This window comes from Carcharhinus amblyrhynchos, chromosome 32 (genome assembly GCF_965287045.1).
Source record: "Carcharhinus amblyrhynchos chromosome 32, sCarAmb.v2.hapA, whole genome shotgun sequence".
In the NCBI taxonomy this organism is placed as follows: domain Eukaryota; kingdom Metazoa; phylum Chordata; class Chondrichthyes; order Carcharhiniformes; family Carcharhinidae; genus Carcharhinus; species Carcharhinus amblyrhynchos.
In genome coordinates this window covers 9,379,458-9,396,258 of record NC_137355.1, presented here as the reverse complement: position 1 = coordinate 9,396,258, position 16,801 = coordinate 9,379,458, and the positions used below count along the sequence as shown (strand labels likewise).

The following is a 16,801-nucleotide window of genomic DNA, read 5'->3' as shown; positions in this document are numbered from 1 at the left end:
TTCCAGGAATTATTCATGGAGACTGCAACGAGTATAACATCTTGCTGGAACCCTTGGATCCATCAGCAGAAAATGCGGATCAGAGATCCACTGTGCCAGAATTCCAGATTACGGCCATCCTGGATTTTGGCGATATGAATTACGGCTGCTTTGTCTACGAGCTGGTGATAAACATCGCCTACCTGATGGTCGTGAGCGAGGACCCCATTGGGGTGGGCGGCCATGTCATTGCCGGTTTTGAGAGCGTGCTCCCATTGACGGAGGGGGAGAGAGACGCCCTCTTCCTGCTGGTGCTGTGCCGGCTTTCCCAGTCGCTGCTGATCGCGCGGCACAGTGTGTTGCTCGATCCCGAGAACGAAGATTACATCCTGATCACGGTGAAGAAAAGCTGGAGATGTCTGCACCAACTGTGGGAACTGGGGAAGGAGGCGGTGGAAAAGATCTGGTTTGACACGGCCAGATCCTATCAGAGATAGGGTGCGGAATTTTCCCCTCCCCTCCCTACAATTGGGAATTGTAGCGGCCCGGGTCGCAGGTGGGGAGTCCGGACCATGGAAAGGCCCCGTTGACCTTTGGTTGGATTTTCCGGGCTTGGGGCAAGTGCGACCGGAACGGCTGGAATTTTACCGACATTGCTCGCCTCGGAATCGGGGCAGGCGGGGCTCCCAGATCGGAAATCTCTGTTAGCCTCGGGGGGATTTTACGAGACTCGCCTGAGCGAGTTTGTAAAATCCCAGCCTGTGATGTCATTGTCATTAATTTGAAGGTTCTCTAACACATTCAAGCCTTGTGCCTTTTTTGGGATTACTACGAACTTGGGAAGCCCATAATTCCCTGTTGTTTTCTCCATGGCAACGTCTCGGCCAATCACGCTCAACGTGCCTACCAATCGGAAGCTACCCTGCGATATAAAACGTTCTGGTTATTTGAAGTTTGGTATTCTTGCATTTGTCCGGCTGAATGTGAGATTTTAAAAAAGTCTTTAAAGTTTATTTATTAGTGTGACAAATCGGCTTACATTAACACTGCAATGAAGTTACTGTGAAAATCCCCAGTCGCCACACTCCTGCTCGGGTACAGTGGGGACAAAGGCTGGGTGAGTGAACTGGCAGCAAGAGGTTCCAGGAATATGAGTCCCCTGTGGAAGACGTGTGTGTGTGTGTGTGTGTGTGTGTGTGTGTGTGTGTGTGTGTGTGTGTGTGTGTGTGTGTGTGTGTGTGTGTGAGAGAGAGAAACAGAGTGAAATTAGTTGGTCTGGGGCACCATAGACCAAAGAGGGGAGTTACGGGTTAAAAGAAACATGTAGGGACCAGCTTTCTGTGTGTGTCAGAGCGTAGTGAAAGTCTCGGCTGTGTTGAGAACGGGACTCAAGATGTTTAAAAAGAGAGAGAAATAGAAATGCAAACAACCTATTTGTTTGGAAAGAGAGGGTGAGTGAGATTAGAAGGGTTGGAGTGCTCTCGTGTGGTGGAGTAGGGTATACACAGTAAAAAGTCTGACAACACCAGATTTTAGTCCAACCTATTTATTTGATAATATACTCACAAGCTTGTGAGTATATTATTTATTTGATAATATACTCACAAGCTTGTGAGTATATTATCAAATAAATAGGTTGGACTAAAACCTGGTGTTGTCAGACTTTTTACTGTGTTTACGCCAGTCCAACGCCGGCACATCCACATCAGGAGTAAGGTATGGCAGATAATCTTGTCTTTGGAATCTAGTTATAGATTGGCTGAAAGAAAACAAAAGATTTCTATTTGTGTTGACGTGTGTGAGTTCAATAAATTACTCTCCCCCAGTTGAGATTTTACGTTAGTGAGATTAATGCAGGGTCAAGATAAATTCTAACTTCCTTCATCTTGCCAATGATCGATGGCCACAGTCATTTTCAAGAATAGGAACCTGGTGGAGATTTGAGCTCTGTGATTTTTGGGAAGATAGTTGTATCAATCATCAAAGGCACTAGGTTCTGTTTAAAAGGCTTTAAGGAGAGTTAAACTTTCAGCAAACAGTTGATTTAATTTTGTGTTGTTCCGAAGCTGGGAGCAAAGCTGTAGAAATAATTAAACGTGCACATTTTAAGCTTAAACTGGAGGGATTGTAAGTAAGTGTAAAAGTCTTAACGTAGCAGGGATATTTAAAAGCCGTTATGATAAATCTTATTTTTAATTAATATGGGTTTAAGCTTTTTGGTTAAGTTTGCAAATATATTCCTGATAAAAATTGCAAGTGAAAAGATAAATGGAAAGAATTATTCCTGAGTGTTTGAAATGAGGACGTCATGACATCCATCTGAGAAAACTTACTCTACCTCTGCTGAAACAAGCAGAGAATTAACCTATTCTGTCCCAAACAGGAAGGATTCTTGTGCTTTAAGACTTGCAGTCGCTTCATTACATTCGAGACTTTGTTTGTAGATTTAGATTGAATAGACCCAAATCTTTGGGGCAATAGGGCATAAAGAGAGCAGTTCTCCTTATCAGCTTGGGTTAGGCAGCTGCAAGTTAATCAGGGTTTTGAAATGTATGGGAGTACGCTCACTCCAGGTATCCATGTGGGTGTTCGAGAGTTCCCAGAGGAACTCCTGTCAGTGCAGACTCTTCCAGGTCGGATACTGGAATTCCTGACCAAGAGACAAATCCATTACCATCCTGCAATCTATACCTGGATAGTGCTGTGTAATACTGATGACTCCCAGGCATATTGCTGCGGAATTCTGTCTTCCTGCACAATTCAGGCATCTAGATCCCAGGATCAGGGATTGAAAATGTCCATTCCTGAGCTGGGAGACAGGAAATTAATAAGGTTGGATTAAGATGGAGATGTTGCTTTACTAAAGGGAACTCTGGGCTAAACTCAGTCTGTCCTGCCAGAGATTGGATCCAACCGTACCCCAACCAACCCTGACCCTAATGCAGCACCAACATCTGATGAAGAATCAAATGGACTCGAAGTGTTGGCTGCGATTCTCCCATTGTGACCCCTGGGAGATGCACGTGTCGGCCACTTTGCAGGTTTCCAGCCAGCTTTTCCAATCCGTGCCGGAGGAAAATGGCATCACTGGGAACCCGCAGAGAACCGACGGGCACTGATTAGCACGAGTTTACATACCTTAACATGCCATCGGGATCCACTGGGCAATCTCTGCCCACGTCAGCGTCTCCCATCTCTTTACCGTGATGTAACTTTGTGTATCAGAGTAGGTATATAAAAATCTCAACCTGGCGTGGCGGCTTTGAACTGGTGTGAGGAGGTAAGTGTTGCTAGCGCAGTGCGGGGGTGTTGCAGGCAGGCCTCTGAGATACCTGGAGGCCTTCCTCCTGCTATCTTCAGGTGCTGGCCCGAGGACCAGTGATGTCTGGGGTGGGGGGTGGGGGTGGGTGGGGGGGGGGAGAAGGTAGGGGTCGGGGGATCTTCTATTTCCTCCCAGCTCTCTGGGTGAGGTTCTGTAAGGGAGTCCCGCTCACCCCAAACCCCCACCCCACTCCTAGGCAAGTGCTGAGGTGTAGTGTGGGACGCAGCCTCAAGAGCACTCACCCCCTAACGTCCCCACCCCGCCCCCACAACTCTCGGGGTGATTCATCACAGAGCAATTAACTGATGTTCAGAAAGTGGCTGCAAAGAAGTCCTGACATTTATAAAACAATTCAATTCTGCCCCTCCCCTCCCCACTCCTGGGCAATGCTGTGGTGCAGCAGCTCACCCTTCCCCTCCACAGGGTGGTGTTCCGGGGTAGGGGAGGGGTGCACCGTGTGCTGACTGAGGCCTAACCAGGTGAAGCAGCAGCTGCCCCAGGCCGGGGTGCAGAGGTTCAGACTGCCTGGGATCTGCTGTCACTCGGCACACATCTGGTGCGGCTTTGCCGTCCGTCCCTGCCCTGTGACACGGACCAGCAACACGTGCCCACGTCCCTGGCAAAACCAGGCAAAGTTGACTAAAACCGGAATGAATGAAAGTGCACCTCTAGGAGTTGGGACTGGACACTCGGACTTCAAGCATCATCATTTCCTTTTGGATGGTCGCTGGACCGCTGGAGAACAAGGCTGGACAAGTAGTAATGGGGGACAAAGAAATGGCTACTTTGTGTCAGCCTTCACGGTAGAAGACATCAGTAACATGTCAGAACGTCAAGAGAGTCAGGGGGCAGAGGTAAATGTAATGGCCACCACGAAGGAGAAGGTCTGAAGGTGGATAAATTATCCGGAGCAGATGGACCCTCAGTGGATAGAACCCCAGGGTTCTGAAGGAGATAAGGGAGAAGGCAGGAGAATGGGGATGAGAATCATCAACCATGATTGAATGGCGGAGCAGATTTGGTGGGCTGAATGGTCTAATTTTGCTCCTATATCTTATGGTCTTATGATCTAAGCACTGTTCCTTCACCCGCTGACTTAGCGAGTAAATGTAGCCTTGAGAACCCGTCTTCCGAATCCTTTGTCTTAAATTCAGCAATAAAGAGTGATTGTAATCTCACTCCATCTTTGTTCATTCTGTTAATCAGCAGCCCAGGGGCTGAACTATGGAATCTTATACAGCATTAATAAATCTTAGCCAAGTTCATGAGACTCTGCACTTAAGCTTCTCTCAGTACAGCAGTGACTGGTCACCCCTGAGACTCAGATCAAGTAAGCAGCAGCAAAGCCTCGAGTTCTTCCTGAACTGCACCACCCACCGTTACAGATCACCTTGGATAGAAGGTAAGTGGCCCGTGTGACCTCCTGAACATGTTTCAAATACCAGTGCAGGCAAATATCCCATTAGTTACTTATAACACTGTGCTGATGGTGACATTACTTTCACTTACTGCCTCAGTTCTCACTAATATAACATCATAAAACCCCTATAGTGCAGAAGCAGGCCATTCGGCCCATTGAGTTTCTAACAACAACAATCCCACCTAGGCCTTATCCCTGTAACCCTGCATATTTATCCCCCCACTCCCTCTAACCCACACATCCCAGGACACTAAGGGGCAATTTAGCACGGCCAATCCACCTAACCTACACATCTTTGGGAGGAAACTGCAGCACCCAGAGGAAACCCACGCAGACACGGGGAGAATGTGCAAACTCCACACAGACAGTGATGCAAGCCAGGAATCGAACCCCAAGTCCCACAACTATATATTTTCAGTATCTAACTATGCAATACTAACTTTATCATAATGTTTCAATACTTCAAAAAACTGATGCAAAGATCAGGATAGAGAGGGGAAATAGATAGGTAAAAGGACAAGATTGAAGTCAATGGAAGGACTCTTGAGAATCCTGTGCAGGTAAAACGGGCTATCCATTCACCGTGGGCCAATTATTAACTCCCGGCCAGCCAATCTTACCCCATAAACCCCACTCACAGTAAACTTACACTAGCAATTAAACACAGCACTCCAGATATGATTCCACCCTTTATTCACAAAATAAACAAGAATGACATCTAGCCCAGTTCATCTTGTTTATCCCAGAATGACATATGGAAGTCTTACAAGCAGGAGTAGGCCATCCAGCCCCTCAAACCTGCTCTGCCATTTAATAACTGAGTGACCACAGCAATGGTACAACACTGATACTCTCGGGGTCATTCATCACAGAGCAATTAACTGATGTTCAGAAAGTGGCTGCAAAGAAGTCATGACATTTATAAAACAATTCAATTCTGTCCGTCCCCAAAACTGTCTCCTCCAATCCCCCCCTCCATCCTTCCCCAACGTTCCCCTCCTCTAACCTCCCCCAGCCCCCACTCTGCTCAATCCTCTGCTCCAACCTCACATCCTCTACCTCCCCCCCCACCCCTCTCCCCCAAACCCTCTCCCCCAAACCCTCCCACCTACCCCCCCCCCTCACCCCCTCCCTTCATCAGCACTTACCTGACAAAGGGGCAGCGCTCGGAAAGCTAGTGGCTCGTGCTCCCAAATAAACCTGTTGGACTTTAACCTGGTGTTGTGAGACTTCTAACTGTGTCTACCCCAGTCCAACGCCGGCATCTCCCCATCATGGCCTCACAGTGCCAGGGACCTGGATTTAATTCCAACCTCGAGTCACTGTCTGTGTGGAATTTGCACACTGTTTGTGTGGGTTTCCTCCGGGTGCTCCGGTTTCCTCCCACACTCGGGGTGGGGGGGGTTAGGCGGATTGGCCATGCCAAATTGCCCTGAGAATGTGTAGGTTAGGTGCAGTGAAGCCAGTACAGACAAGATGGGCCTAATGGCCTCCTTCTGCGCCGTAACAGTTCTGTGATTCTGCTCCTGTGAAGACTTCTTTGAAAGAGCGGAACAAATGTTGAAGTATTGGTAAGCACGGGGATGTATTTGTTTGTGGTCTCTGTGGGAGGTGTCACAGGAAGGATTATCACAAAGGCTCTGAGTAGGTTTTCCGAACTGGTGAGAATGCCAGGGATTCAGCAAGGGAGCGTCGTAACAAAGCGTGAACATTTGGGACAGATCCGGGTGTAGCCTCTTGCAGCTTTTGAACTGATGGTCGAAGGAAGATTTCCCATCGTCTCCGTTGGTTACCAAAGTTAGAATTCAGTAACTCTGCAGGAGCTCGATTCAGACCTGAAAGTTTGTTCAGTTTTTAACTCTCCAGTTGCCAGTCTGTGTTTATTGAGATTTCCTCTGTAAACTTCCTTACTGTTTGAGTCGGAGTGAGTGGGCTGTCAGATGCAGGAATGATGTTATTCATTAAACAAATCTAAATGGAGCTTTTAAAAGTGTCCCTCGTGGTCTCTCCCTCCCCATTCTACTCCCCTCATCATCCTTTCCCCAATTTTTCGACCCTCTGTCTGATTCCTGACTCACCTTAAGACCAATTGAGATGTACAGGAGTCGTACAGCAACACAGCACGGAAACAGGCCCTTCGGCCCAACTGGGCCCTCCTAGCTCTTCCCTGTATCCCTCTAATCCTTTCCCATTCATATACTTATCCAAATGCTTTCTCAAAGTTACTATTGAACCTGCCTCAACCACTTTCTTTGGCAGCTGATTCCATACACGCACCATCCTCTGTGTGAACATAACATAAGAACATAAGAAATAGGAGCAGGAGTAGGCCATCTAGCCCTTCGAGCCTGCCCCGCCATTCAGTAAGATCATGGCTGATCTGTTGTGGCTCAGTTCCACATTCCTGCCCTCTCCCCATAACCCTTAATCCCCTCTCTTATCAAAAACCCATCAACCTGCATCTTAAAAATATTTAGCGAGGCAGCCTCCACCACTTCAACGGGCAGAGAATTCCAGAGATTCACCACCCTTTGAGTGAAGAAGTTCCTCCTCAACTCCGTTCTAAACCGCCCCCCCTTTATCTTGAGGCTGTGCCCCCTAGTCCTACTATCCTTTCTGAGCGGGAAGAGCCTCTCCACCTCTATCCTATCCATCCCATTCATCATCTTATACGTCTCAATGAGATCTCCCCTCATTCTTCTAAACTCTAACGAGTACAAGCCTAGTTTATTCAGCCTCTCCTCATAGCTCAACCCCCTCAACTCCGGTATCAGCCTAGTAAACCTCCTCTGCACTCCCTCCAAGGCCAAAATATCCTTGTGTAAGTACGGCGCCCAAAACTGCGCACAGTACTCCAGCTGTGGCCTCACCAATGCCCTATACAGCTGCATCTTTCCCCTCTCACCTTAAACCTCCACCCTCTAGTTTTCAATTCCCCTTCCCTGGGGGAAATACCATGTGCGTTAACCCTATCGATACCCCTCATGATAGGTCACCCCTCATTCTCCGATGTTCCAAGGAATAAAGCCCCATCCTGGCCAACCACTCTCTATAACTCAAGCCCACTAGTCCTGGCAACATCCTCGTACATCATTTTTTGCACTCTTTCCAAATTATCAATGTCTTTTCCTACAACAGGGCGACCAAAACTGTGCACAATATTCCAATGACTTATACAACTGTAACATAATGTCCCAACTCCTATACTCAATGCCCTGATTGATGATAGCCAGTGTGTTAAATACCTTCTTCACCACCTTGTCTAACTATGATGCCACTTTTAACGAACTATATACTTGTACTCCTAGGTTTCTGTGTTCCTCAACCCTCCCCAGGGCCCTACCATTCACTGTATAAGTCCTACCCTGGTCTGACTTTCCAAAATGCAACACCTCACACTTACCTGTTTTAAAATCCATTTGCCAATCCTTGACCCACTTCCTTAACTGATCAAGATCCCCCTGTAATTTTTGATAGCCTTCTTCGCTTATCAACGATACCTCCTAATTTAATATTATCCACAAACTTACTAACCATGTATATCGTATATTCACATCCAAATTATTTATATAATGTGTGAGATTAGTGGGTGTTCAGGATGGGGAAGTTTGAATTAGGCCCCTCTCCCTATTCTTGGAGTCAGAGTAATTCGCTAAAAACCTTCGGCCTCCTTCCGGTGGCTGGAATATTCTCTGGTGTCGCTGCGGTGAATGGAGTTTTGGCTAAGCGCCAAGCTCTCCACTCTCGCTGGCAGCAGGGTGGGAATGGATGAGATCGGGGAATTCTTCCCATAGATTTTTACAGCACAGAAAGAGACCATTTGGCCCTTTGTGTCTGCGCCAGCCATTGAGCACCTCTCTATTCTAATCTCATTTTTCAGCACTTGGTCCATAGCCTGGAAGGCGACTGCCTTCCAAATGTTAAAGGGCCATTTTCCACATGGATGGAGATTGATTGAACTCAATGCTGTCGACTGCATTGGAGCAATGGGCAATGAGTCAGAATATTACAAAGTGGTCCTGCAGTGCTTATATCTCCTGCGGCTCCCACTCACCAATCTCTCCCTGACAAAATCTATTTTCTTATTTTAAAGTTTATAATCAGTTATTAACATCATCATATTCAAGAACAGCAATAGTCTTAGGCCAGTCTGTGATGGGGGTTTCAGTGCAGCATTTTGATTAGGTTGATTGACAGGTTTAGAGTTATGTGCTAAATGGGAGGGGGCCAAGCTTCCAGGGGAAAAAAGTACTGTTTCAGTTTCATTTTAAAATACAAAGAGTTGCTGCATGGGCTGCCATAAGAAAAGAGGTGTCTCTCTCTCTGTTTCTCTCAATCCAAAGGTGTTCTGGAAGCTCTAGGGCCTAAGACAAGCGTGTATACCTACCTGTGTTTTGCTAACTAATTTTAAAGAGGTTGAGTCTATAAGAAGAATATTGCTTGAAATACAACTGATTGCGATTGATTAGCAGTTAAAACTTGTGTCTTGTAATGTTTAAATATTGCTCAATTGTTAAAGGTTAAGCTACTTCATTTGTTATAGTTAAACCATGTTGTTAAATAAAGTTTGGTTTGATTAAAAGGTTCCCAGTTTATAATAGAATTACGCCTGGATTGAAACATCTTATCCTCACACTAGTGTCAAATATGGACAATTTAGATAAATTGTCTGTCATGTAATTGACAATTGTTCGAACAATTTAAGTTAAGAATAAACTAAATTTGTTGGTGCATCGCATTCCCTTATTTAATCAGTTTCGTTATCCCGGTGTTTCTCAGATATCCTCCATGGAGAAACCTGTTCTAATCAAACCCTCGCTGAGTGAAGCCCAGGCTGTTGAGTTGGTCGAGCGGTTGTACGGTCTGAAGGTCTCCAGTGTCCGGCCAATGCCCAGTTACGATGATCAGAACTTCCACGTGGTGGTGTCTGGGGGACAGGAGAGTGGAGATCAGAATGAGAGCTATGTCCTCAAAGTGATGAACTCTGTCGATAGCCGAGATGCCGATATGATTGAAGCACAAACGAGAGCCATGATGTATTTGAGTGAGAAAGGATTTCCTTCACCCACTCCAATCCCTACCATTGATGGCCAGATTATGTCACTGGAAACTATTGGTGAGTATTAGTTACTGGGCTCAGTTTACAGTTGACCAGTCAACACACCCAGTATATTCTCCTTTTTATAAATGTCCGTATTTACATAAATCATTGCAAACACCAGAATTAATTAGAAATCAGTACTTTTTGAGATCATTTGGCTCCCAATACATGAAGCTAACTTAACAACAACACTGGGGCATTATCTTTTCCAGATTGTGGGGAAGAATATAAGATCCATATGGTGCGGTTACTCAGCTACTTACCTGGAACCCCATTGGCCCAGACGCCGATAGGACCTCAGATCTTGTACAAAGCTGGCCGAACGCTTGCCCAGATGAACCGTGTTCTTGCAGTAAGTCAGAGTGTTTTACCTGTGGAATTATCTCTAGGAAGAGTGGTGCGCACACCCCACCCCCCGTCCGCCTCAGGACACAGTGAAGCAGTTCAATGTGTGTGGTTTGATCGATCTTGTAACAGGTCAGAGCCACTTTGAAGCTTCTTTAACCTGACAGCACAAAATATATCGTGAAGGGAATTCTTTCAAAAGCTTTCCTCATTATTTGTGATCGGTGGACAACATCGAGGTGATTCTAAACATCAAAGTGAAGAAAATCGAATCACATCTTTGATTTGATTTATTATTGTTTTATATATATGAGTATACAGTGAAAAGTATTGTTCCTTACGCGCTATACAGACAAAACGTATTGTTCACAGAGAAGAAAACAAGAGTGCAGAATGTAGTGTAGCAGTCATAGCTAGAGTGTAGAGAAAGATCAATTTAATGCGAGGTAGGTCCATTCAAAAGTCTGATGGCAGCGGGGAAGAAGCTGTTCTTGAGTCGGTTGGTACGTGACCTCAGACTTTTGTATCTTTTTCCTGATGGAAGAAGGTGGAAGAGAGAATGTCCGGGGTGTGTGGGGTCCTTGATTATGCTGGCTGCTTTGTCAAGGCAGTGGGATGTGTAGACAGAGTTAACGGATGGGAGGCTGATTTGCGTGATGGATTGGGCTACGTTCACGTCCTTTTGTGGTTTCTTGCGGTCTTGGGCAGAGCGGGAGCCATACCAAGCTGTTATACAACCAGAAAGAATGCTTTCTATGGTGCATCTGTAAAAGTTGGTGAGAGTCGTAGCTGACATGCCAAATTTCCTTAGTCTTCTGAGAAAGTAGAGGCATTTGCAGTTTCCATCGATAGCTGGAGTATGGAATGTTTTCTCCTTTCTAAAAAAAACAAAGGATATCCATATATCTCACACAAGCGCTGTTTCATACCAGTTCAGTGCTCTCTTTGATGATTATATCCAAAGCCAGGTCAGTAGGGGAGGTGATGGCCCAGTGGTATTATCGCTAGACTATTAATCCAGAAACTCAGCTAATATTCCAGGGACCCGGGTTCGAATCCCATCACGGCAGCTGGTGGAATTGGAATTCAATAAAAAAAAATCTGGAATTACGAATCTACTGATGACCGTGAAACCATTGTCGATTGTCAGATAAAAACATTTGGTTCACGAATGTCCTTTAGGGAAGGAAATCTACTGTCCTTACCTGGTCTGGCCTACATGTGACTCCAGAGCCCCAGCAATGTGGTTGACTCTCAGGCAACTAGGGATGGGCAATAGCCAGCGACAGCCATGTCCCACAAATGAATTAAAAAAAAAATTTGATATGAGTTTCTTGAAAATTTTTGCAAATGCTGATGGTCACAGTGAAAGAAGGGACAACACAATAGATAATGTTCCATTGGGAGACTTTAGGGATGGAATCTGATTCCTGCTGGTTTATTAAGTACTGAGTTTAGAAGGATGGGGGCGGGTGTGGATCTTACTGAAACTTCCAGGATGCTGTGAGGCCTGGATAGAGTGGACGTGGAGAGGATGTTTCCACCAGTAGGAAAAACTAGATCCAGAGGGCACAACCTCAGACTAAAGGGACGATCCTTTAAAGCAGAGATTAGGAGGAATTTCTTCAGCCAGAGAGTGGTGAATCTGTGGAACTCTTTGCCGCAGAAGGAGACCAGGACATTGATTTAAGACAGAGATTGATAGGTTCTTGATTAATAAAGGGATTGGGGTTATGGAGAAAAGGAGAATGGGGATGAAAAAAAATCAGTCCATAATTGAATGGCGGAGCAGACTCGATGGGCCGAGTGGCCTAATTCTGCTCCTATGTCTTATGGTATCAACTAGCAGACACTTAACAAATATTTGCGGTGAGATTCATATCATTATTGCAACAATGCCTATTTAAATCCAAATCCCAGGCCATTCAACCCCTCATTCTATCTCCATCTCATTCTGTTCATCTCTCTTGTATCATCTTCATCCCAATCCCATCACACATTCCCCACTCCCACGCCTTATGTGACCCCCACATGGTGTTCCCCTCCCTTGCCACGTCCAGCCCATGCCGCCACCTTTTCCCATTGCCGTACACTTGGCACCCCTTCACCCCCTTGGCAATGGATTTGTCTGTTTGTCAGGAATTCCAGCATCCGACCCGGAAGAGTCTGCAGCGACAGGATTTCATCTGGAAACTCTCGAACACCCACGTGCTGGACGGATACCTTTACGCGCTGGAGGAGGGACGTGATCGCCAAGTGGTGGAGGAAATTATTCGACAATTCAAGGAAAGGATACTTCCCAATCTCAGCAAGTTCTGTCAAAGTAAGTGGTGCCACTCTATTAGCAGACCAGTTACCAATGGGCATTGATTACAGGCGGTGGGGGGGGGTTAAACAGATAGAGGGAGTGGGGGGTTCGGGACTCATAGAAGGTTATAAAACATGCAACCTATGATTGCATAGAAACGTGGAAAGAACATTACAGCAGAGGAACAGGCCCTACAAACCTGTGCTGATCATGTTGTCCTATCTAAACCAACTTCTTGTATCCCTCTATTTCCCCATCTCTTCATGTGGCAGCGGGGAAGAACCTGTCCTTGAGTCGGTCGGTCCGTGACCTCAGACTTTTGCATCTTTTTCCCAACGGAAGAAGGTGGAAGAGAGAATGTCTGGGGTGCGTGGGGGTCCTTAATTATACTGGCTGCTTCTCCGAGGCAGTGGGAAGTGTAGATGGAGTCAATGGACGGGAGGCTGGTTTACATGACGGACAAGAGTACGTTCACAACCTTTTGTAGTTCCCTGCGGTCTTGGGCAGAGCAGGAGCCCATACCCAAGCTATAATACAATCAGAAAGGACGCTTTCTATCGTGCATCTGTAAAAGCTGGTGAGAATCGTAGTGGACATGCCGAATTTCCTTAGCCTCCTGGGAACGTAGAGCTGTTGGTGGGCTTTCTTAATTATCTTTCTTAGCGTCGTGAAACACCATTTTTTACATGGTTTTCTTATCATATTTATTATCCATGGTGGGCAGCTAGGAGGCATACAAGGGTAACTCTCCCGCCCTGTGTTGGGAGTGTTGCCTTTGGTAAGATTGATAACTCATAAGGTGTTATAATGTGTTATTGTATATCCCCCTGCTTTATTGTATAAAAACTCAAAACCCTAGAGCACTGTGCCAGATGGCTGCTCCTGCACTAGGTACAATTTTAGAACAACACCTCATCCTATTAACATGGGTCTGTGTGAAAAATGCAATTCTAATGGAAGAAACCATAGGTTTGATTCACTGATTTGACATGTATGAAATGTACACTGTAGTGTAATATCTGTTCAGTCTTATAACGAACTACATTTTGGGGGAGATATTCAGTTACGGGTTTTGGTGAGTTTTTCTGGGTCCTTGCTGCAGTTGGAAGTAATTCCACAGTTAGGCATCTTGTAAAGAGTGGTTTCACCAATGATCGAAGGTCACGGCTGGAATTCTCCGGCTGTTCACCCCGGTGGGATTCGCCAGACCCGCCGACATCGCACCCCGTCCCCCTGTTCATTTTCCTTTGGGAATTTCCATTGACAGCAGATGGGACCGGAGAATTCCGCCGCTAGCGAACAACGCAAAGCTGTTGAATCCCACCTCATTTACCCTGTCGATCCCAGTGGAAAACGCACCTAGCTTCCTTAGCAGCACTTTGGGAGAATCGCGCCCGTTAAATGAGAAAAATGCGATGACTTCAGCCAGGCTAATGAGGTTGTTGTGCTGGAGTGCGACCGCTGGGCACCACAGGGGTTGTAGTGTGATTATCAACCCCGATAATCACATTTTAATTTGATGTTTTAAGTTTCCTTTCTACTTTGCTTTTTAGTTTAGGCTGTTCCCCTTCCTTTTGGGGACCTGCCCATTTTAAGTTGTCCCTCAGTTAACTTGATTTATTTGGTCTGTATTTGAAAATAAATATAATCGATGGTTAAATCAGGGAGTCTCGTTGTTCCCTATTTAAAGCAGGTATGTCAGACTCTCTGACTGCATTCAACAGGGAGCAACTGGAGAACTGGCTGTGTACAGATGCATGGTGTAAATAAAGTAACTTGGCGATGGGACTTTCGCCTCTGTGGAGTTATTACAAAAACATTGCAATGTTTGTGTCTTTACCAGGCCTAAATCACGGAGATTTCAGTCACACCAACATTCTAGTACAGCCTGTTCGACCTTCAGCTGGGCACTGTGACCCAGCACACCTCCAGCAGGAGCTGGACATCTCTGGTATCCTGGACTTTTCTGACCTGAACGATGGTTATTATGTATCCGATCTGGCCATTTCCATAATGTATCTGATGCTGGAGAGCAGCGACCCCATAAGCGTCGGAGGCCATGTTCTGTCGGGCTTTGAGAGCGTGATCCCATTGGGCCCCGAGGAGCGAGACGCGGTGTTTCTGCTGGTTCTCTGCAGGTTTTCTCAGTCGCTGGTTCTAGCGAGATACAACATTCTCCTGTATCCTGAAAATGAAGAGTACCTTCTGACCACAGCAAAACCTGGCTGGAGGTGTTTACACCAATTATGGTTGTTGGGTAAAGGGGCAGTGGAAAAGATTTGGTTTGAGACAGCAAAATCCCACAGCACCTGACACAGACCCTGTTGGTTCTGTGTATCCGCAGACACATTGGCTTCCAACGTAACAAGGGCACTACTAAGAACAACACAGCACAGGAAACAGGCCCTTCAGCCCTACAAGCCCACACTGCCATTTTAACATTCAGTGAGTGCCTCATTCCAATCCCTCTTCTACCTGTGACTTTTATCTACACCTATTGGACTCCACAATAAAGGTGTGCAAATTTAGAGAATTATAACCAGATCGAGGGACTGAAAGGAGAATGATTGAAAACAATGTTAACCAATAGATTGGCAGCCGGAATTATATAAATGTTTTAAGATCTTCATTCCTAAGATACGTTTTTTAATCTATCTTTTCTTCCTTGTGCCTAGCTTCTTCTGATTCAGTAAGAAGTCTCACAACACCAAGTCCAACAGGTTTATTTAGAATTACGAGCTTTCGGAGCGCTGCTCCTTCATCAAGTGAATCTCCAGATTCAGCTGTAAATACCCAGTCTGTAGACCTCTCTCCAATAATTTAGACTCGCATCAGAATTTCCTTTATCCAGTCTCAAATTAGTGTGAGGAATATCTCAATGGCAATTGGCTTTGCTGACCTCTGAACCTGATTGACCTGTGGACAATGATGACCAAAGCAGGGAAGAATTAATCCACACTGTTGCTGACCACATTATGGGCGATTATGACCATTCCATCATTCGCGATCATGACTTAAAACTGCCTAGCCCCTTTAACTCTGGATCAACTCTGCATCTCTATCATTTAATACACTCCTCAAAACATGATCCAGACATCAAGGGTGGCACAGTGGTTATTAGCGCCTCACAGCACCACGGACCTAGGTTCGATTTTAGCCCTTGGTGGCAACAACACCTCCTCCATGATCGTCCTCAACACCGTTGCCCCACAAGGCTGTGTTCTCAGCCCCTGGCTATATTCCATATACACCTATGACCGTGTGGCCAAATTCCCCTCCAATTCGATTTTCAGGTTTGCTGAATACATCACTGTAGTGGGTCAGATCTCAAACAATGGCGAGACAGGGTAAAGGAATGAGATAGAGAATCTGGTGAACTGGTGCAGTGACAATAATCTCTCCCTCAACGTCAACAAAATGAAGGAGACAGTCATTGACTTCAGGAAGCTTAGTGGAGAACATGCCCCTGGCTACGTCAATGGGGACGGAATAGAAATGGTCAAAAGCTTCAAGTTTTTAGGTATCCAAATCACCAACAACCTGTCCTGGTCCCTCCATGCCAACACTTATAGTTAAGAAAGCCCACCAACACCTCTACTTTCTCAGTAGGCTGAGGAAAATTGGCATGTCTGCTAGACTCTCACTAACTTTTACGGATGCACCACAGAAAGCATTCTTTCTGGTTATATCACAGATTGGAATGGCTCCTGCTTGGATCATGACCACAATAAACTATAAAGGGTCGTGAATGAAGCCCAGTCCATCCACTGACACTGTCTACACTTTCCGCTGCCTCAGAAAAGCAGCCAGCATAATCAGGGACCCCACGCACCCCAGACATTTTCTCTTCCACCTTATTCCCTCAGGAGAAAGATACAAAAGTCTGAGGTCACGTACCAACCAACTCAAGAACAGCTTCTTCCCTGCTGCCATCAGACTTTTGAATGGACCTACCTCATATTAACTTAATCTTTCTCTACATCCTCGCTATAACTGTAATACTACATTCTGCACTCTCTCCTTTCCTTCTCTATGTATGGTATGTTTCCAAGAAACAATATTTTTCACTGGTAAAGAATTTTAAAGTTTATTTCATACAATAAATCAAATCACATAGTTTATTTCAGATTTTTGGTTGTTATTTCGGGTATTTTATATCTTTTTCAGATTTTTTTAAAAATTCAGATTTTGGTTTTATTTCAGATTTTAGTTTTATTTCAGATACAATATTTTTATTTTATACACTTTTATTTCAGTTTTATTTGAATGTGTGGATGTAGCTACTCCACAGAATCGGCAGTGAGTCAAGAAAGCAGCTCACCACCA

The 16,801-nt window shown here is 45.5% G+C and overlaps 2 protein-coding genes across 7 annotated transcripts in view; both read left to right on the top strand.

Moving 5' to 3' along the window:
- Nucleotides 1–2,548, top strand: part of LOC145360825 (hydroxylysine kinase-like) — a 29,546-nt gene extending 26,998 nt beyond the window's left edge. For all 3 annotated transcript variants that reach the window (XM_080216308.1, XM_080216307.1, XM_080216309.1), the window contains 2 exons: nt 7–1,477; nt 1,696–2,548. In XM_080216308.1, the coding sequence (XP_080072434.1) occupies nt 7–476 (470 nt within the window). In that variant the 3' untranslated portion in view covers nt 477–1,477; nt 1,696–2,548. The remainder of the gene's footprint in view (nt 1–6; nt 1,478–1,695) is intronic.
- The window catches only part of LOC145360826 (hydroxylysine kinase-like), a 43,542-nt gene extending 26,956 nt beyond the window's left edge, over nt 1–16,586 (top strand). Inside the window, exons 1-5 of one of the 4 annotated variants that reach the window (XM_080216313.1) lie at nt 4,606–4,703; nt 9,501–9,837; nt 10,035–10,174; nt 12,307–12,490; nt 14,319–16,586. In XM_080216313.1, coding sequence (XP_080072439.1) covers nt 9,510–9,837; nt 10,035–10,174; nt 12,307–12,490; nt 14,319–14,788 — 1,122 coding nt within the window. In that variant the 5' untranslated portion in view covers nt 4,606–4,703; nt 9,501–9,509 and the 3' untranslated portion in view covers nt 14,789–16,586. Of the gene's footprint in view, nt 1–4,605; nt 4,704–6,123; nt 6,563–9,500; nt 9,838–10,034; nt 10,175–12,306; nt 12,491–14,318 lie in introns of those variants that run through there. The other 3 variants (XM_080216310.1, XM_080216312.1, XM_080216311.1) reach the window with 3 other exon arrangements.
- The last annotated feature ends 215 nt before the right edge of the window (nt 16,587–16,801 follow it).